At 39.0% G+C, this 21,401-nt stretch overlaps 1 protein-coding gene across 1 annotated transcript; it reads right to left on the bottom strand.

Annotated features, from left to right (window-relative positions):
- Positions 1–1,066: 1,066 nt before the first annotated feature.
- On the bottom strand, positions 1,067–20,713 carry LOC109215113 (E3 ubiquitin protein ligase RIN2-like). The gene is made up of 13 exons (XM_019379133.1): positions 20,521–20,713; positions 19,284–19,679; positions 17,570–17,647; positions 15,554–15,640; positions 15,345–15,466; positions 8,003–8,099; positions 7,770–7,875; positions 6,813–6,970; positions 6,553–6,690; positions 6,374–6,441; positions 6,047–6,277; positions 2,517–2,880; positions 1,067–1,473 (listed from the first exon to the last, which is right to left on the bottom strand). Exons 2-13 carry the CDS (start codon positions 19,521–19,523, stop codon positions 1,417–1,419), a joined length of 1,746 nt encoding a protein of 581 aa, XP_019234678.1. The 5' UTR covers positions 19,524–19,679; positions 20,521–20,713; the 3' UTR covers positions 1,067–1,416.
- Between the last annotated feature and the right edge of the window lie 688 nt (positions 20,714–21,401).

Here is a 21,401-nt window from a genome sequence, read left to right as displayed (position 1 = left end):
AAACATAGGTATACGCATGGCATGAAGATGATGAGCGCCTGGGAATTATGATTGAGTATGAATGACGTTAACATCATTAAAGATTCTCCTGAAATGAACTCCCATGTGACTGCTATTATGCTCTTCTTTCCACTCACTAAAATACAAAAAAAAAAAAAAAAACATAAGGACCTTTTTTTTTCCCTATTGCATATAAATTGTGTTTTACTCTTCTTTTGATCAAAGTAAGGACTCTTGGCAGGACATATGTTTCTCGTCGTTTATCTGGATCAGATACATACGTTCTTCAAGCTTGTAAAACAAAGCAAAGTGAGAAAATCCTAAGTCAATTCCCATCCAAAAAAACGGATGACCATGAGCCAGCATGCAATTTGAGGTAGAAATAGCGTTACTTGCCATTTTTCAGCGCCACTGTCATACAGTCTCAAATGTCACAAGTGAAACTTCATGACAATGGCTATTTTGCAACCACATGGGCCCAATTTCACTTCCTTCCATCTTGGAAAAAGAAAAAGAAAAACGCAAATTTGCATATTTGCCTGCCAACAATCGTAGTACGTTTTTTTGTAAATACCTTTAACATTTACGTGCAAAAATGGAACCTCATCCTAGCAATGTACATATGTTTATGGAAATTATTACCAATTTAAAGTTCAAGCCCCACTTTTGCTTACTTATCCTTTTTTATCTTTATAAATAAATAAAGCTCAAACAATTGGAAATAAACCCAATGAGTACGAATACCCTAAATAAAGTATTAAACTTCTGATTTTGTTTTAACAAATATTTACATACAGATTTATTGCTTTCTTTGAGCTTTTTTATGTAAAACAAAGTCTACCACTTAATTGAAAATTTCTATGAATTTAATTCGCTGATATTAAATTCTCGAGAAACAAAAAGAAACCCTCATTCTTGTGAACCATTTTTCTAGTTTAAACTAATAAATGTACAAATGATATGAAACAACGAAACAAAATCACTTCAACCAGCATCCGAATCGCTTTCCTTGGACACCTTTTTTCCAAGAAAATCCCCAAATCGAATTTAACATGACACAACCAACTACGAAGCAAAAGAAACTCTTCGCTTGACCAGATATTATTCAATCCCAGTTAGACACTGGTACAGCTGTTTCACAAAGTAAAATGGCAATATCTACAATCTGCGCCAAAAAATAACCTCTTTTATTTCGCAAAATGGAATTATTTTATCATTTTTCTGTAAAAGCAGGTTCCCTATGTCATTTATATGTACAGAAAAGTGAAACTAATATATATCAGATACAATGCAGTAATAGGCTCGGCACCAGGACACTTTGGAAACCTCAGACCTGTACTCAACCAAAGCTTCAGTTTTAACCTGCCTCAGTGAAAGACATACCATAACTGTATCACAACGAAAAGGTAGGTATAATCACATGTGCAGAAGATTATTCACAGTAACAGTCACCGAGTGAGTTCGTTGTAAATCCTGCAATCAAATTTATCAACTTTAAATTGCAATTTGGAAAGAAGCACCAACACAGGAATGTAAAGTCAAAGAGATAATGAATTGTTCATGGTTGAAGCAAATATAGGCTTATTAGTCCATGAAATTATTAGTTAAATATGTATAATAATATTTTCCAATCAGCAGGATATTGCAGCAATGCAAATTACACTCTTTTTTTCAATTTACACTCTTCAGGATAGAGGAGTTGCATGGATATTTAATTTACGAGATATTATAGTTTTTCTTTTTCCTTTTAGGTTGGAGAGTGAGGAACGGGGAATGGGGGAAGGGAAATAGCACAAAGCAAATTTCTCCAAGGAATGTCAACAAGATGGTCAGTTAATGTGGTACTGTAATAGCTATTTTGCGCGTATATTGCACCAGCTACCCAAATAATGGGCATTGAAATATGGACTTACTGCTATTTAGCACTATATAACATAACTTTCACCACCCTCTTTTACTTAATTTAAAGGGACTTCAAATAATACTCGCTCACCCAATTTATGTGAGGTGGTTAGGCTGGACGCGGAATTTAAGAAAGAAAGAAAAACTTTTGAAACTTGTGGTCTAAAACATGCCATAGAAATTTCTGTGGATATAGTAATATACATCAGCTCATTAAGGGCAAAATGGAAAGTTTAAAGTTAAATTGTTTCTAAAAATAGAAGGGAATCAATCTTTTTGGGATAGACTAAAAAGGAAAAAGTATCACATAAATTGGGGCAGAGGCTGTAATACCATGTCAAGGGGAATGACAAGGACAAAGATCACATAACTATGAATTTCTTCATTTCCCCTGCCCTACCATTTATCTGCAAGAACACCAGCCATTCATTTCGCTTTTTCATCTCTCACTTTTTATAATTAATACTTACTCTACAAGTAGATGCACACTCCTCCAGGTGCCAATTCCCTTTCTACTGATCTTTGGACTTAACAGAACAGTAAAATGGTTCCGGAGAAAACAATAAATCACATTCATATTTCATGGGAGAACCTCTAAAAAAATGCAACCATACCTCAAGAATAATTTCATCAGGTATGTGTGGCAGCACTTCTCTAACAGTTTCAACCATTGTATATATGTTGGATACATTGTTGTTTGTGGCACGTGAGGGTGTCCTCAAGTGCAACCCTCCAGAACCTCCGACGTGCCTCACATTACCTGCGGGAGGGATTGCTGAACTGGAAGTACCAGCTTGGGAGGCACGCATAGACCAAAGGTTCCAGGCAGCATCTTCTAGAGCAGTTTGTGCGTATGTTTCTCCAACAGCTGCAAGATGCCTCATCACTGTCTGAACTCGACCCAGTCCCCCTGATCTGATGCCTGTAGATGGTCCAGCATCATCTAAGCCCAACCAACCTGAATCAATTCCCGAACCCCTGTAAACAGAAAGGAGAGCAAAATTATTGACCTCTCTCTGTTCTTAGGTGATGAGAAGATACTACAAAAGATGACAATTGACAAGCAACAGAGCATCAAGAGAATGAGAAAAAAAATCGCCCATTAGTAAGAGAATTCAATCTATGATACAGATCAGCATTTGTCAAGGACCTCCAACGCAAAGTTTCAGATGCATCATTAATATGCACCAGAACTGCAATAATACAAACAATATCTATCAAGCACTGATAAACTGTGTTATAAACAACAGATGTTCCACTTTTTGCACAAACAAGTGGCCATCATATCACCTTTAAAATAACTGTGTCAATCACAAAGTAGTTGAGTCGGCTATAAGGATTCCCTAAACTCTGCTATCTTCACTCTTTTCATTCCAATACTCAATAAATTAGGAGTTCTCAAACTAGAGGTCTCTAAATCTCGCTTAATCCTAAGACGACATACAAATTTATAATCAAAATAAAAAGACCTATGACCGGACCTGCTGCAAATGTAGCAATACAAACTAAGCCATAATGTCAACTAGTTAGTATCAATTCTATGGATATTTTGCTTTCCATTTTGTTATGTTTTTTACGAAGTCCTCATGGATTCTGAAAATTTGTAGATCTCTTCAAACAACTTCCTTCCATGTACTTTTAGCTTTATCCTGTCCCTCTTTAAAACTTTCAATTATCATGGTGATGCACCTATGAACTGTCACATTTGGACGACTAGGTAGTACATGGTCAAACCATCTCAGTTGACCTCTCCATTTTATATCCATATTGCTGCCTTTTTTAGTAACCGTCTGTTGATTGTAATTACTTCACAATCTCCCACAGGGGCCGGTTAATGAAGTCCACAATCTCCATAGTTGGCTGAAATTCTTGGCTGTAACATAGGATGATTGCCTTCCACTTGGGTCTCCCATTACACAAGTGAACTACCAAGTCTGCCATCTAGAACAGCATTCTGGAGAAATGCGAGAGGAAGCTGTCCAAAGCATTCTGGTGGCAGACTGGTACTTGTAAACAGCGTTTTGGATGTCTTACCGGCTTATACCATGGCATTATTTCCCTTGCCTTATTCTGTAGCCAACAGGTTAGACAAAATCCGCAGGGATTTCCTTTGGCAAGGGAATAAAGAACAAATACTTCTTCAACCTTGATAATTGGAAAGTTGTTGTGACTGAACAGAAAGCGATGGTCTCAGGGTAAGAGCTTACAAGTTCAAAATGACAGCCTTCCTCGTAAATGATTATGGAGATTCACAAAGGAGGATCAAGCACTATGAAGAAAAGTCATTGAAACCAAGTAGGAATGTTCAATCAGTGGATAACAAAGCCCCCAACTAAGTATTATGTGATGAATTGGCCATGGAAAATGCTATGGAGAACCAAAGCACCTCTCAAAGTGGCTTGTTTTGGATGGGTTGCTATCGGAGAAGCTTGTTTAACTCAAGATAATCTCCAGAGAAGAGGCTTTTCCTTAAGCAACAGGTGTTATCTATGTGAAGAAAGTTTGGAATCAGTAAATCCTCTCTTTATTCACTGCAAAGTTGCTAAGCAATGCTGGGAGCTCTTTCTGAATCTTTGTGGTGTCATTTGGGCTATGCCTTCAGATATTAGGTGTCTAATTGATAGCTGGACCATTTGGGCAGAAAGAAATAGTGTTTGTTTTGAGAATAAAAAGAACAATATTTCTAGTCTCAAAAATGTATGTCTGCATAATCTGTTTTTTTTGTGTGTAATAGGTATTTATTAGATAGTATGGTATGGATCAGTAGTTTTTGGATTTGTTGGGAAAGATGTAACGGAGTGCTCTTTGTCGGTGCTGTCTGCTCTGTTTTGTACTCTTGTGTACCTTCTTGGTACATTTTTTATTAATACTTTACCTTATCAAAAAAAATAAGGTCTTAAGGCTTCTCTGTATGTCAGGTCACATTAGGAGGACTTTCTAGGCAACACCTATTTTCAGTTGGGAGAAGGAAGGAAGATAAGCTTTTGGCATGATGCTTGGATGGGTCATACCCCTCTCGAACAACAATTCTTGTAAGTCGGACCTCTTTGCGTTGGCTTCCAATTAGGTAGCTCCTGTTGCTGATTATGGACCCAACCAAGGGTGGAATTTTGATTTTCGAAGGGAGTGTAATAATTGGGAATAGGATAGAGTCTGCTTATTGCTACAAGGAATTCCATCTGTCCTAACAAACAAGACTGCCTATGCTGGAAGGGTACAAAAGAAGAGTTTTTTCTGTCAAGTCATGGTACTCCATTTCTCAGGACACCCATAACACACGCACATCTTATCCTTGGAAATCCAATGCTTCATTTGGTTGGTTGGAAGAAATGCTTGCCTCATCGCAGTGCAACTTCCAGAAGGGGATTAGTCATATGCAGCATGTCCTTTCTGTGAAGTGCATCAGGAGGATGAAAATCACTTATTTTGCGTCACTGTCCAGCTATTGGACATGCTTCTTGCTCTCTTCTCGGACTCAAATGGGCTATGCCTAGAACTGTTTTGGAACTTCTCTAGAGTGGAATGTCCGGGACTGAGAAGTATCTTCACAAGATTATGGTAAGCCATCCTAGCACCTATTTGGTGGACCACCTGGTAAGAGACGAATTCCATAATTTATGAAGACAAACAACAAAATGTACTTTGTTTCAATTTCAAATGTATTCGTTTGTTATTTTTTCGAGACCATATGGCAAATGTAATGTCTCTCAAGATGTTGAGGCCATGTTTGACTTTTTCAACTCCTTACATACTCTGTTATAACTAACAGAAGCTAGTTATTGGATCGATGCTCCAGCACAACCTTGTTGCTGCTCATCCATATATAAAATAATACCTTATCAAAAAAAATCTGTGAATTCATCAGCAAAATAGCATGCACTATGGGACCTCAGCTTGCATATTACTAGCTAGCTCATCCATAACTAAGGTAAACAATTAAGGGCTCAAAGCGAATCCTTGAACTAGTCACACAACTATAGGAAAGTCCTTTATAAGACCACCCTACTTCTCACATTTTTGAAGGCTCCTTCATACATATATATTATCACATTTACATATTTTATATGAATTCATTTCTTCTCCAACACCAATAGTGGCATATGGGGTAAGAAGCAGTTACCAACAATAACACAAGAAAACAGACCTCCAATCACTGCTTTCAAGAGGGTTGTGCGTTTGATTGCGGGAAACTTCATTTGGAAGTGCATGACCAGGAAGATTCAGCCGATCAAGCCCCATACTCATCTCACGAGCAAGCAGCTCGTCACCCTGAACATCTGCAGTATGAGGATTTACCTCATTCTCGCTTCTGCCTATAAACAACGGCTTCCGGCAAGTGGGACATGAATAGTTTTCAGTTAAGCCTTGATCTAACCTGTAATTATTTACCATGTAAGTACATGAAGTTTCTTGATAAGACTGCAATTTGCACTAACTGGTAAACATTTCAAGCAATAAATACAGGCCATACCAAGATCTCAAGCATGAAAGATGGAAAAGATGATTACAAGATAGTTTTTTCGCCTTTGCCATTGGTTCCTGTTGTTATCCAACATTGAGGCTTATACATTCAGAGCAAAAAGAATAAAATGAAACAAAGTGAAAAATAGAATAAAAACAAGGAAGCTATAAAGAGGGGGAGGGAGATACCCTACAAATAGCGCATTCATCATCATAAGTCTGTAGCTCTTCCAAAGTTGCATCAGGAAGTGCACCATGGAGCGTGCCCAATGCTATTCTCAGTTTAATGAACCCTTTGACACGTTTTACAATAGCACTCAATAAAGCCTGCTCAAAATGAACTAATTTTAGTAACACTGCATGGACAAACTAAACATTAGATAGAAGAGGGCAACAGAGGTATTTGAAAAATTATGAGATTACATTAATTTATATAGATATATATTTACACGGATATTTAGGAAAAGAACTGCATCCACTAGGTGAAATGCCATGCCATGGAGCCACCAAATGTGCACATAATGAGCGAGAGCCATCAACAGAGTCATCATGTCTAGGAGAAAACCCATATTCCGAATAAGAATGCCTTTCCATTCCCCAAATGAGCCTGTAGGAGGTTTACAGGAATGAGATAGGAGACTGGAGATGGGTGAAGACATAAAAAGAATCATTATATCTTACTCAAGTTAATATCCTAGATACATCACTCCTGCATAAACAGGGTATGGGGAAGACGGATAAAAAACTTCAGAGCACAGACTTCACATGAAACAACACACAGAAGTCAGAACAGAGGCAGAAAATAAACTTTCTCTGCATCCTCCAACTGGATATACATTCAGACTAGCTCAGCACTAATGCACATATACGGATATACCCTTCATTAGCTATGAGTAGGGTGCATTTGATTAGAAAAACTTCCAAGTGAAAGATAACTTCTTAAGTAAATGAACTTTGTAAAATCATATGTGTGGAATATCTCATTAGTACTGATAAAGAGTAAGGCAGGGAAAACAAAGAGGATCAAACTCATTCAGAAAAGGATCACAATATGTGTGTGTGTGAGAGAGAGAGAGAGAGAGGTGTGTGGAGAAAGCATTTCAAAAGAGGGTCGATAAATCGAACAAAAAGAGTAAGGCAGGGAAAACAAAGAGGATCAAACTCATGCGTGTGTGTGTGTGTGTGTGTGTGTGTGTGTGTGAGAGAGAGAGAGAGAGAGAGAGAGAGAGAGAGAGAAAGGAGAAAACATTTCAAAAGAGGGTCGATAAATCAAACAAAATCTCAAATGCAGAACATTGAATAAAAATCCACTACAGTACGGCGCGGTGCATCTAAAATAAATCACAGAAGCTCATTAATCAATCAACAAGACCACCTACAGCAAAAGTTACCAGCATATAAATTACCTGCAGCAGATATGTCAAAGAGCTTGGATATTCGGCTATTTGAAATATCATTTGCCGAGTCGTGGATATATATGTCGAGCAACTGGAATCCATGAACAAGAATAGCCTATAGAGAAGGATTTGCATACAAAATGCAATTGTTAACATGCTTTGAGAGGGTCACCAAAAAAAAAATCAAAAATGCATTGCGTATCTAAGAGAAGTAGAAGATATAACCTTCTTATGTACAGTACCTGAAGTGTCTCAAATGCAATGCTAAGAGGCTCAAAGAACAATAACAAAAACAGGGATGAACTTGTTGTTCTATATACAACCAGGCACCCCCTCATCCTGGAAGAGAACAAAGAAAAGTGTAGTTAGAAAAGTCGTAAAAAAAGACCAGATGGTGTACTTAAAGCACTTTATATGTCACCCAAGGAAAGAAACTGAAGATCTGGTTCCAGTATAGAGAGTCGAATACTCAAACATCAACATTGTTTAAGAAATACCACTCATGATTTCTAAAAGGGACCCTTATGGACCACGGTCTCTTATTGTTCGATCATTCTTTCAGACATACCTAAATTTTAGAATACATACTCCAAGCTCTAAAAAGAATAGAAAGGGCTTCGGAGAAATGCACAAAGATGCAAATCACCAATTCCAGGCCTCCACCAAGGAATGAAGGTTTCGAAAATGGAAGCAGAGAGCTGAGGGAAATGGATTGAAAATGGATTTCAGGAGCCAGAGTGTAGGGAAGTCCAGCCTTATTGAGGGCTTGGTGTCACAATAGGTATCCCACTAAGAGGCTTAAGTCTAGATGCTGACCTGCCTTTACTGTTTCCATTTTTACCTGCACAACATTATTCATGTTACCAAAGCAATGATCTAAGCAAGAAGGTAAATCATAAAGATGAGTTCCCTTCAACAATCATACAACTAAATCTTTCCCATTGTGCAGTGTTATCAAAGGTAAAAAGTGGCAAAAAATGCTGAGCTCCATTAGAGCTCTAAGGCAAATAAGAGAAATTTAAAAAAAAACAAATTAAAACTTTTACAAATAAGAGAAATATTTATTGTTTAGTGTCACTTCTTCAGGGCTACTCTCCGTTGGTGATAGCTTAATGCCTTAGCACCTTGGTGGCTGCACCGAAGCGCCAGTTAAGCGAGGGGAAGCACTCAGCCTGTTCTGCACCTAAGTTCAGGCCTTAAACGTGCCTTATGTGAGCCTTTGGTATTGCAATTGTGTTAGCACATTGAATCAGACAAGCTCTCCAATGTGGTTTTCCCTCTTCTGGCGCTCTTCTTTTCATTCTCATTCTCGGATTTGCAGCAGTCTCTATGCCATCTTAAAGCTGCTTCTCCCTTTCTCCACTTTGTAGCAGTCTCTCTGCTGAATATATGGTATCATTCAACTCAGAATGGATCACTTTCGAAAAGGTTCTTTCAATCACGAAATGACTCTACTGAAGGTCAGACCTTGACCTAATAGAGGCAATACTGGTGGTTGAGGAGGAGCTGAGCGGATGAATCTGGTAAGAATATTCTTATGTTTTCTCTAGTCAAAGACCGGCCATGTTGTATGGTGCTGAGTGTTGGCCAGTCAAGAATTATCATATCTAGCAAATGAAAGTAGCAGAAATGAGGATGTTGAGATGGATGTGCAGCACACTAGGCTGGATAAGATTAGGAATGAAGATATTCGGGTGAAGGTGGGCATGGCTCCCATGGAGGACAAGATGCGGGAACGAGGCTTAGAAGGTTCGAGCACGTGCGGAGGAGGAGCCTGAATGCCCTGGTAGGGAGGTGTGAGCCGCTGGCTTTGTCGGGTATAAGGAGAGGCAGAGGACGGCCTAAGAAGTATTGGGGAGAGGTGATCAGGCAAGACATGGCGCGGCTTCAGATTTCCGAGGACTTGGCCTTGATAGGAAGGTGTGGAGGTCGAGCATTAGGGTTAAGGTTAGGAGGTATTGATCATTTTTCTACTTCATACTGGGTGTGGAGCTAGCCTGATAGCGTTTTGTCTTATATTGCTATTGGTTCATGTTGTGTCTGTGAGAAAGCAAGGGAGAAAATATTCTTGATTAATAATGACAATGATACAATGAGCCCTATATATATAATACATGTCCTACTCCTAATACATATGGGATTAGGGTTATTTACTACTATTTAACTATCAAACTAACATTCCCCCTCAAGCTGGTGCATATAAATCATATGTACCGAGCTTGTTACATATGTAACTAATAAGAGGACCAGTTAGGGACTTGGTGAAAATATCAGCAAGCTGATCATTCGACTTCACAAATTTTGTAGCAATATCTCCCGAGAGTATCTTTTCTCTAATAAAGTGACAGTCAATCTCGATGTGTTTAGTTCTCTCATGGAACACTGGATTTGACGCAATATGAAGAGCAGCTTGATTATCATACACAAGTCTCATCTGACTAATCTCACCAAATTTCAACTCCTTGAGCAACTGTTTTATCCAAATTAGCTCACATGTGGCCATAGCCATTGCTCGATATTCTGCTTCTGCACTAGACCGAGCAACCACATCCTGTTTCTTGCTCTTCCAAGACACCAAATTTCCTCCTACTAAGACACAATATCCAGACGTAGAACGTCTATCAGAAGGTAATCCTGCCCAATCAGTATCTGAGTATCCTAACGATCTGCTCATGGCCTTGATCCTCATACAATAAGCCTTTGCCTGGAGCTGATTTTATATACCGAAGAATGACAACGGCATCCCATTGACTATCACAGGGAGAATCCATAAACTGACTCACAACACTCACAGGAAAGGAAATGTCAGGTCTAGTCACTGTGACGTAATTTAATTTACCAACCAACCGCATATATCTTGCAGAATCGCTAAGAGGCTCCCCCTGTCCTGGCGAAAGTTTAGAATTCGGATCCATCGGAGTGTCAACAGGTCTACAACCTATCATTCCTGTCTCCTCAAGAATATCTAAGGCATACTTCCGTTGTGAGATCACAATACCTGAGCTAGACTGAGCGACCTCAATACCCAGAAAATACTTTAATCTACCCAGATCCTTAGTCTGAAAGTGCTGAAAGAGATGTTGCTTCAACTTACTAATACCATCCTGATCATTGCCGATAATAACAATATCGTCAACATAAACGACTAGATAAATACAGAGATTTGAAGCAGAATGTCGATAAAATACAGAGCAATCAGCTTCACTATGAGTCATGCCAAACTCCTGAATAATTGAATAATTGTGCTGAACTTACCAAACCAGGCTCGAGGATACTGCTTTAGACCATAGAGGGACCGGCTCAACCGACATACAAGGCCACTAAACTCCTCGTGAGCAACCAAACCAGGTGGTTGCTCCATATAAACCTCGTCCTCAAGGTCATCGTGAAGAAAAGCATTCTTAATGTCCAACTGATAGAGAGGCCAATGGCGAACAGCAGCCATGGATAGAAAAAGGCGGACTGATGCAATTTTAGCCACGGGAGAGAAAGTATCACTGTAATCGAGTCCAAATATCTGAGTATATCCTTTGGCAACAAGACGAGCCTTAAGTCGATCAACCTGGCAATCTGGACCAACCTTGACTGCATACACCCAACGACAACCAACAGTCGATTTACCCGAAGGAAGAGGAACAAGCTCCCAAGTACCACTCGTATGTAAAGCAGACATCTCGTCAATCATAGCCTGTCGCCATCCGGGATGAGACAGTGCTTCACCTGTAGACTTGGGGATGGAAACAGAGGACAAAGATGACACAAATGCACAGTGGGATGATGAGAGACGATGGTAACTTAAACCGACATAACGAGGATTAGGATTAAGTGTGGACCGTATACCTTTTCGTAGTGCAATCGGTTGATTAAGAGGAGACAAGTCCGCAGTATTAGCAGGGTCGGGTGCAGGACGTGAATCAGCTGGGCTTGATGCTGGGGGCGGACGACGATGATAAGTCAGGAGTGGTGGAGCTGTAGAAGGTTGAACTGGACTAGGTGGTGGCACTGGAGCTATAGTTGGTGGAACTGGACTAGGTGGCGGTACTGGAGCTATAGTTGGTGGAACTGGAGCTATAGGTGGTGGAGCTGCAACTGGAACTGTAGGCGGTGGAGCTATGGAGGAAGATGAATGGGAGATAGGGACTGAATCTCCAAAAGAAGGAACGGGTAGCACCTCAGAAATATCTAAGTGATTAACTGGACCTGTGAAGTATGATTGGGTTTCAAAGAAGGTAACATCAGCAGACATAAGAAATCGCTAAAGGTCAGAAAAATAACATCGATATCCCTTTTGCGTTCTTGAGTAACCCAGAGATATGCACTTAAGAGCACGAGGAGCTAACTTATCTTTTCCTGGAGTAAGGTCATGAACAAAGCACGTACTCCCAAAGACACGGGGTGGAAGAGAGAACAAAGGTAAGTGGGAAACAGGACAGAGAATGGAACTTGATTTTGGATAGCTGAAGATGGGATACGATTAATAAGATAACAAGATGTAAGAACTGCATCCCCCCAAAAACGCAGCGGAACATGAGATTGTATAAGTAGGGTACGAGCAGTTTCAATAAGATGTCTATTCTTTCTTTCAGCTACCCCATTTTGTTGGGATGTGTACGGACAAGATGTTTGATGAATAATCCCATGGGAGTTCATAAACTGCTGAAATGGGGAAGACAAATACTCTAGGGCATTATCACTACGAAATGTGCGGATAGAAACCCCAAATTGATTTTGAATTTCAGCATGGAAGGTCTGGAAAATAGAAAACAACTCAGATCGATTTTTCATCAAAAATATCCAAGTGCATCTAGAATAATCATCAATGAAACTGACAAAGTAGCGGAATCCTAAGGTAGAGCTAACCCGACTAGGACCCCAAACATCTGAATGGACTAAAGTAAAAGGTGACTCTGCTCGATTGTCAAGACGCCGCGGGAAATGAGAGCGGGTATGCTTACCAAGCTGACACGACTCACTCTAGAGTGGACAAGTGAGATAAGCCAGGTACCATTTTCTGAAGTTTTGAAAAACTGGGATGTCCTAACCGTTTATGTAATAAATCTGGTGAATCAGTAACGGGAGAAGTTATTGGAGGAAGACAAGATGCGAGTCCATGTGATTTTGCAAGGATAAGGTAATAAAGTCCATCTGATTCACGTCCGGTACCAATGATCCGCTCTGTACTGCGTTCCTGTATAAAAACAAGGTCATCAAGAAATAAAACAGCAGATTTAAGTGATTTGGCTAAGCGACTAACGGCTATGAGATTAAAAGGACTACCAGGAACATAAAGAACTGAGTCTAAAGGTAAGGAAGGAAGTGGACTTGCTTGACCTATTGCAGTTGCCATGGCTTGAGACCCATTGGCCATTGTGACTGTTGGAAGAGATTGAGAATATGAGATACTAGTGAAAAGAGATTTGTTACCAGAAATACGATCAGATGCACCTGAATCAATGACCCAAGACTCAGAAGGTGAAGATTGGGAGACACCAGTCATGCTACTATTTGTTGGAACAACGGAGGCTAATCCTGAAGATGTCTGTTTACGTGCTTTGTACTGAAGGAACTCAATATAATCCGGTAAAGAAACCATCTGGATTGGATTTAATGCATTCGATCCAACGAATTGTGAGTCTAAGGCTTCTAATAAGAATGACATTATAATGTTCAACTCTCAGGGGTTGGCCTGGTGGTAATAGACTTGAGCCTTGGGGTTTGCTCCCTTTCAAGGTCTCAAGTTCGAAACCCACTGGGTGCAAACAATTTCTGAGGGCCATCGAACTGGGTAAAACCTGAATTAACCGTGGTGCACTTGCAGTAAACTCCTTGCCGAGGGCCTGTGCACCCCCGGGATTAGTCGGGGCTCTTAGAGACTCGGACACCCGGTGCAAATCAAGAAAAAAAAAGGTCAGAAAATTGTTTGGAAATCACTGTTTCACTGTTACTGTTCACCAGAAACACTGTAGCTCGCCGGAAAATAAAAAAGTCGTCGGAATCTGATGTAAACTTGATGGGTAGGCTCGGAAAAGCAAGGCGATTACACTGTCCAAAAGAAACTTTTTGAAATTCTGGCCGGAACAGCCCTCACGCGCGGGACAAACGCACCGCCGGCGGCAGAACTCCGGCAGGCGCGTGGGTGAGTGTTTTCAGGTGGTTTTTCTAGGGTTTGGTCGCCTATCTCTTGGGGACCTTTTGGTGGTGTTGGATTTTGCACAACACTGATAATTAGTGACTTTGACGCAAATAGTCACTTAGGTCACCGGAAAATCTCACGGTGACTGAGTTCTTTCTTCCCGGATGTCGCTGGAATGACGCACAGCGATCTATTCTCACCAAAGCTCTAATACCATGTGAGAAAGCACGGGAGAAAATATTCTTGATTAATAATGACAATGATACAATGAGCCCTATATATATAATACATGTCCTACTCCTAATACATATGGGATTAGGGTTATTTACTACTATTTAACTATCAAACTAACAGTGTCCATACTACTTCCTCGTGTTCGTAGTACTGTGCCATTGTTACTGTTTATTGTTATTGCTTGTCTTTTTTCTTTTCCTTTTTTGATGAAGTAAGATGATTCATTTATGGCATCCAGAAGATGCAGAAATACAAAATAGGCCATTGTTAGCTCCATTACAATGTGTTTCAATTCCAGCCAGAGAGCTAACATAAAAAACAAAAGAACAAAAATATGGCCTAAGTCAAAGTAAGTGAACTGATAAAATCTAGATAGGAGGCAACATTATTAACAGGGGTTAGGTTGCTCCAACTAAAAAGGTACACTAGACCTTTAGCTTTCAAAAAATGAGGAGTTGCAACTCCATCAAAACATCTGAGATTCCTCTCTGTCCAAAGAACCCAAAAGATGCAAGGAGGGATCATCTTCCAGATTTTCCTGATGGCTCTGTCAACTTTCCACTTGTTCCACCCTTCAACTGCTTCCTTACTGCCCTGAGGTAGTGTCCAGCTTATTCCCATAATGGGAAAAAACATAGACCACATGGAAGTGGCTACTGGGCAGTGAAGAAGGAGATGGTTAGTAGACTCTGAGTTTTGTTGGCACATGTAGCATCTATTAGCTAGTTGGAAACTCCTTCTACAGAGGTTATCTTGTGTGAGACAAGCTCCCCCTATAGCTGTCCATGAGTAGCAGGTAACTTTTGTGGGCAATTTTGTCTTCCAAATCAGTTATTGCTTGTCTTTCTACTTTCTGGTTCCTACATTGCTGGTATTATCTTTCTGGCTTCTGTTATTTTTATTGATCTACTCTTTTTTCGTCTTCTTGAGCCGAGGGTAAGGTATGCGTACACACTACCCTCCCCAGCCCCCACTTGTGCGATTTTACTGGGTTGTTGTTGTTGTTTCTCTAGTCAAAGACCATGTTTTGTGTGAACGAATCCTGGATGGCTACTATAGCTACACCAGAATCATAACGTGTCGACACCCATCAGCAGCAAAGACAATACACATACAATACCTTCTATATCCTAAAAACTAAATACGGTCTTAAAAGAAAAAAGGTGACCTATGCCATTATATAATGAACAATAAACAGATTTAGGTCTAGGAATTACCAGAGTAAGTTGGCTGAGAAAACCAGCAATAAGGCAGAATACACACGGAAGTATGTCCAGGGAGTAGCTGAAGGAGAGGCATTCAGTCGTTCAAGTCGATCCCTAGCTAAAGCTTGAAACATCTGGGCAAACATACATTTAGATTTTGTCCAAGATGAGACGCTCAAAACCCCAACATTCACAAACTTGGAGAACGCAGCAGTAGATACCTTTAGAAAGCAAAGAACAACAAGCCACGTTGACCATAGGCCTGCTTGATACAGCGTTGGTGGAACTACCAATGGAAGAAAAGTTCCCTGGAAATAGTTATCAGTGGACAGAAATACTAAAATACTTCCAATATAACTATTAGAGAAAAACATGAATGCGATAATTACTTCATTGATTTCATTAGTATAAAGTTTACACGTAGAGGACCACATGAATGTAGTAATGACTATTAAACTAGCAAATGTCAACATGGATCTGTAAGTCTCAAGCACTGAGTTAGAAATGCTCTAGCTCATTGCAGAGAAGTGATTCAGAACTCCGCAGTTGCTCATCAGTGAAAAATCGCCATGACAAGACATACACAATCAAATACACAACAGTTTAAAACAATTCAAAGACTATATGTTGAATTAAAAGATTGAACTTCATTTATCAAAAAAAAAAAAAACAGAATATATCTTCAAACTTAAGCTTTCTTAATAAGAGAGACACATCAAACTCTTGAACTTGGGAAATTTCTTCCTTCGATATCATGTTGTTGGATTTCAACATGTAGTAATCTGACAACAGTGATATTGATGGATACCCTCTAACCTTTGTCAACATTCCAGGCTTATTTGAAGAATGATTAAAAGCAGACATCTCAAATTGGAACCAGGCATGGATTGAATAATTATCCTAACACATCAAAAGTTTCCAGTATAAAATAAAAAGAAATCAGAGAAAGCTAAAATCATCAGAAGAAATTGAGATCTTCAACTCCTGAACTTAGAAGACTCCATGATATTAAAAAAAAATTGTTAAAGATTGCAAGTCCAAGTCCAACAAAATAATTGCATGCCGGTTCTCCCTTCTTTCCTCGGGCATATATATCTTGAAGCTATACAATTTTTACAGTGCACTATCTTTAGTTCAATTCATTGACAAGAAGAACCTGGGATCAACTACAGGGGTCTTGCATAGCAAGGACTGAGAGGTGTTAACCTAAGTTGCTCGGGCATGGGTTCGGGTGTCCGTAAGAGGTGCGAATCTAGAGATCGGATCCTTCGAGATGTAAAAGATTCGGGGATATGGATCCTAGTATAGATACGGGTGCGAGGATCCGGCTAAAAATAATTCAAAGAATAAAAATATAAAATATCTCTAAATTATGAGAAATTTTGTGGACTTACGTATAACGTGTAAAGTGTAGATTTCTTTCTCAAGTTATAGATAAGTAAAGGATTGATTTCCTAGACAAGTTATGCTATTTTCTTCAATTTACCTAGTTTTGGTTCTGATTTCGGGAATCAAATTATATCTCGTCTCGTATTTTCCTGTCCGTCATGGTCAAAGTACTAAAATTGTTTGAATAGATCCAGTACGGATCCCATACCCACACCCATACTAGTGTCGTGTCGATACGGGTGCAGCACCTAAACTGCCATGTCGGAGCAACTTAGGTGCTAACAACCTGAACCAGGCTGAAGCTCACTTCTATCACCATCTTCAGTTCAATTCATTGACAAGAACCCAGTGGATCAACTATTGAGATCTTCCATAGCAAGGACTGAGAGGAGCTAATAATCTTAACAAGGCTAAAGCACACTTCTTCCGACAAGTTATCAACAAATTGGAATAGAGCTAGTTTTAAAAGAGAGCCCTTTGTCCCTCTCCCTTCCTAATTCTTTTTAATTTCTTTGCATCAGGGGCTCATACTCAATTGGCTCAGCATTGCTCCAAGAAAGAAGGGAGAAGAAGTAACTATCACACATCAGCTTACTTAATCATACAAATCAATGTAATGACATAATATTTTGCATGCCATTTAAAGGGGCCATAAAAAGTTCTTAAAAAGTAAAATCAAATGAGACGATGTCAACACTATATGTTGCATAAATCTCCTTATCAGTCCCCGAGTATAGAGTTTTGAGCCATAATGATAGTCCTTCAACAGGGAAAGAAAAGAAAGTGACAGTTCATCAAGGTTCTACACACCACCTACTATTTATATAACTAAGATATCAGATATTTACCTTGGAAATAACATAATTGATGAGGCGCTCAACCAGCTTTCGTATTTCTGGCGAGTGCAAATCTCCAAAGAATATTGTCTGCAGAAAGCACAAAGATTGTCGATAACCAAATCTATCTGAGAAAGACGACCCAATTAAATTTATAGCTAATACCTTAAAAGTCGTGAAAAAAACTTGTGCTGTAAAAGGCATATACAAATTTGAAAAGGATTCAGGTGCACGAAGAGATACCTATTTTTCCCATGAACTTCCACTAGAAGACTAGAAGGTCCTATTTCGAATGTTCACACCAATATTAAGAGACAAAGCCATTACATGTATAGATGTCCAATAAAGAAGAAATTAAAAGATTTGATAGCCATTCAGTAAAGCTGAAAGGGTGTCCTTTTCTTCTGTACTGTTGTAGTACCTTCTTGGTACTTATCATCAATAAACACGTTCTAACTCAGCTAATTTTGCCTCCTTTACTTCAGTAGACCTACTTCTAAGAGTGCAAATAAGGTTTCTCTCTATCACATATGCACGAAAATCTGAAAATTTGTCCTTGTGATTTGTGCTGAGAAATTGATCGAAGAAGGATTTTCATCTCTCCTATTTGATCACGCTATTTCCTCTCAGAATTATTTAGGAATCATCTATAGTTGAGTCTATATTAAGGTTTCTCTCTATCACATATGCACGAAAATCTGAAAATTTGTCCTCGTGATTTGTGCTGAGAAATTGATCAAAGTAGGATTTTCAGCTCTCCTATTTGATCACACTATTTCCTCTCAGAATTATTTAGGATTCATCTACAGTTGAGTCTATCCCTCCACTCTCTCACTGGTGCTAGTTTATATATTACTTTATTTCCTTCCCACCTCCATTACTTTTGGTAGAAGTGATCTATCGAAGGCTTTACCTCAACTCTCAAGCTTCATAATCACATTCTTTCTCTTGAACAGGAAAAGAAAAAGAGCGTGGTTATTAATGAAGCTTGAGGTTAAGATTCTTTTTTCGTTCTCTTATAGCTTTCAAAGGCTTCTCCATCTACTGTTGTTGGTAACTTCTTCTTTTCTTTTCTTTTTTATGATGATTGTTGGTAACTTCTTACACCACTCTCTTTTTGATTTAGCTCTTTGCACCTCCTTACTCCACCACCATGATTCTTGTGGTTGAGGTCTTAGTCGTTTAGACACGAACTTCATTTTCTACCTTTTTAATGCAACTTTTCATTTACTCCCACAGGCTTCCTCCTTCAAAAGCTTGTCCATGAATATTACTCGGTTTGAGCCTTTTAGTATCGACTAATGGTTAGGGCTTATCTGGTATAACCTGGTAGGCCTTACATGTAACCATGTCACTTATCCAAGGATGAATGAAGTCTACTTGGCTGTAAGTGCGATTCCCCCTTTTCAAAGGTGTTAGATAAAACTAAATTATAAGCTAGAACAAACACTAATATGGTCTTCTTTCCTTCAATATGATTCCATAACCATGTCCCTCATGTACAAATAATAAATTTTGTGCATTTGTCAAAGGGCAAACAACAACTAAAAATTATCCACAGGTATACTGAATAGAAGGCCGAGCACATTATAATAGAATGAGTACTATTTCCTGATTTACTCCGAGCTTTTTAAAAGCAAGAAGTAAATGCTCTGTTTGATATTTCCCAGCCCATGGTAACAATATCTGTCATCACCATTAAGCTCAATGTGCAAAGGACAATTACCTTAAGACACAAAACCAGTAGGATAAATATGTTAACTGCAAAATTGGCTCCCAAAGCAATTGTGGTCTGTGAACCTAAAAGAGTCTCTAATGCACGGCTTTCATTCCCAAAGTTGATAATACTCTCCCCAATGAACCCATCTGATTTTAGTTTCTGAACTGAAATTCCCATCCAACACTGGAGTCCAACATAGCTCAGAGCAGTGCAGAATGCTGAAATTGACAAGTAACTTACGCCCATGGCAAATAAATTTATTTTTTTCAAGACAGAAAGAATCCCAGAATTTCATTAGAACCAGTAAGCATGACCATTTGCCCTCAAAATTGATTGCTGTAGCTTAATATACTGCAAACAGTCCCTCAATTCTGATGGATAGTGAAACTTACAGCAAGAAATCTGCATTAAAAACAAAGAAATTCAAGATTATTTCCACAATAAAACAACACAAAAAGGGGCAGAAATATCATCATGTATCAACAAATGAAAGTGACAGGATGACAACACACTAAGTATCAGAATTTTTAAAGCTTATAGTTCACCCTCACAGGTATCTTCCCAACTCTTTCTTTTCTTTCTTTTTGATGACCGAGAAATTGGTCCGGGGCAAACCCCTAGCACGAACTGCAGCCTTCGAAACTCGGGAATAATGGGCCCGCCCCTCTACCCTTCTCAACTATCTTGCCAACTCTTTCTTATTTGTTTTTTCATTTGGGGTGGTATTGAAAGATCCGATTTGTGAAAGTCCCCTACTGACGGAACCCGAAACAGTTATTAGTAAGCATTGTAAGAAACAGGTTCATAGGGAGCAGAATCAATATTGAGGATTCATATGCCTACCCCAAGTAGTATCGGGTTAAAGCTAAGTTTTCCTGGGGTTGTTAAATGGTCGAGCTAATAACTCTGGCAATTTAACAATTTCACCGAGCAGATACCAAACTTTACTAATGGAGGAACCAATTCTTCGATTCAGAGAAATCAGACAAGTCAACAATACAATTAGCATCTGTCCAACACAAAACCCTAGAACTAGCACGAGCTAACAAAAAAACTAAAATCTTCTGTGCACCAAAAAGTGCTAATGAAAAGTTTTTTAAGAAAAAAAAAAGAAACCGAAGAAATAAAGTAACACAGTGATCTAAATGAAGAATTTAGTGAATAAAACCGCTGAATTAGCATCTCTATATACACAAAATGTAAAAACATCAACATTGACATAAAAATCGGAAGAAGAACGAACCTGCAAAGATCTCAGACAAAGATGAAAGCAGAAATCTTGTCGGCGAACTTTAGTCTGAGATCTTCAGCTTCATGTCAATGGATCAGCTTTTTGCGGGAAATAGAAGTCTGACAGAAACAGCATAATTTAGGTAATTTAGAAATGTCTTTGCTTATTATAGTAGTGTTATTTTATCGAGAGTCGTTTAAATATACGACTCCTTGTCCTAGTCTTTACTAACTCTTATTCCATCATTTTGTCCTTACTTTGATTTTTTTTTCCTCTCTACTTTTCTTGATAGACTGTTTAGGATCGGGTGCTCAATTGTTTTCACCTTTTTTTTTATTTATTGAAATAAATCTTCCATATTAGTTTGATTAAAAGGTTTACCTCCTTTTGATCCCTATGAAATTAGAGTTTAAGCATTGTGCACTAAGGTGTAAAAAATTTTTGTACAATTAGGTGATAGTGTATACGGTAGAAATCGGGCTCGTCCACGATATGATAGATCGGGCTCGGAACGTGAGGCACTAATGATCGACCCCAAATCCCACCGGGCCAGAACTCGAGATCAGAATGTCTGTCCTCAAGAACATTGAATCTATGATCCCGTAATAGACGTTGACCCCGAACGAGCTCGAGAAAACGTTGTCAGCGTAACCAACGGAAGACCGAAATAACAGAAGGCTGAAATATCCGTGACCGGTCAGATATTACGGCGTGAATTTCAGCACGTGTCAATAAGAAACCGGCAAATCAGCGAATCAAAAGATTTTTACCTTTTATTGGATTGTGCCTAAAGTAGGACTCCCCTACTATATAAAGAGGTCTAATTACTTGTAAAACAGGATATAACACACATTTAGAAGCAATATATTGTTACTTTGTCTTTAAGCTCTTAT

This window comes from Nicotiana attenuata, unplaced genomic scaffold (assembly GCF_001879085.1).
Source record: "Nicotiana attenuata strain UT unplaced genomic scaffold, NIATTr2, whole genome shotgun sequence".
Classification (NCBI taxonomy): Eukaryota; Viridiplantae; Streptophyta; class Magnoliopsida; order Solanales; family Solanaceae; genus Nicotiana; species Nicotiana attenuata.
This window is presented reverse-complemented; position numbering and strand designations above follow the sequence as displayed.

Bases quoted from the DNA above. Each gene is read 5' to 3' on its own strand.
- LOC109215113 (XM_019379133.1), bottom strand. From the start codon at position 19,523: ATGGGCGTAAGTTACTTGTCAATTTCAGCATTCTGCACTGCTCTGAGC. The intron at 6,691-6,812 runs GTAAATATATAT...CATTTTGAGCAG, and splicing joins TTCTTTTCCTAAATATCCGT to GCTTTATTGAGTGCTATTGT. The intron at 6,442-6,552 runs GTATCTCCCTCC...GGATAACAACAG, and splicing joins ATGAATGCGCTATTTGTAGG to GAACCAATGGCAAAGGCGAA.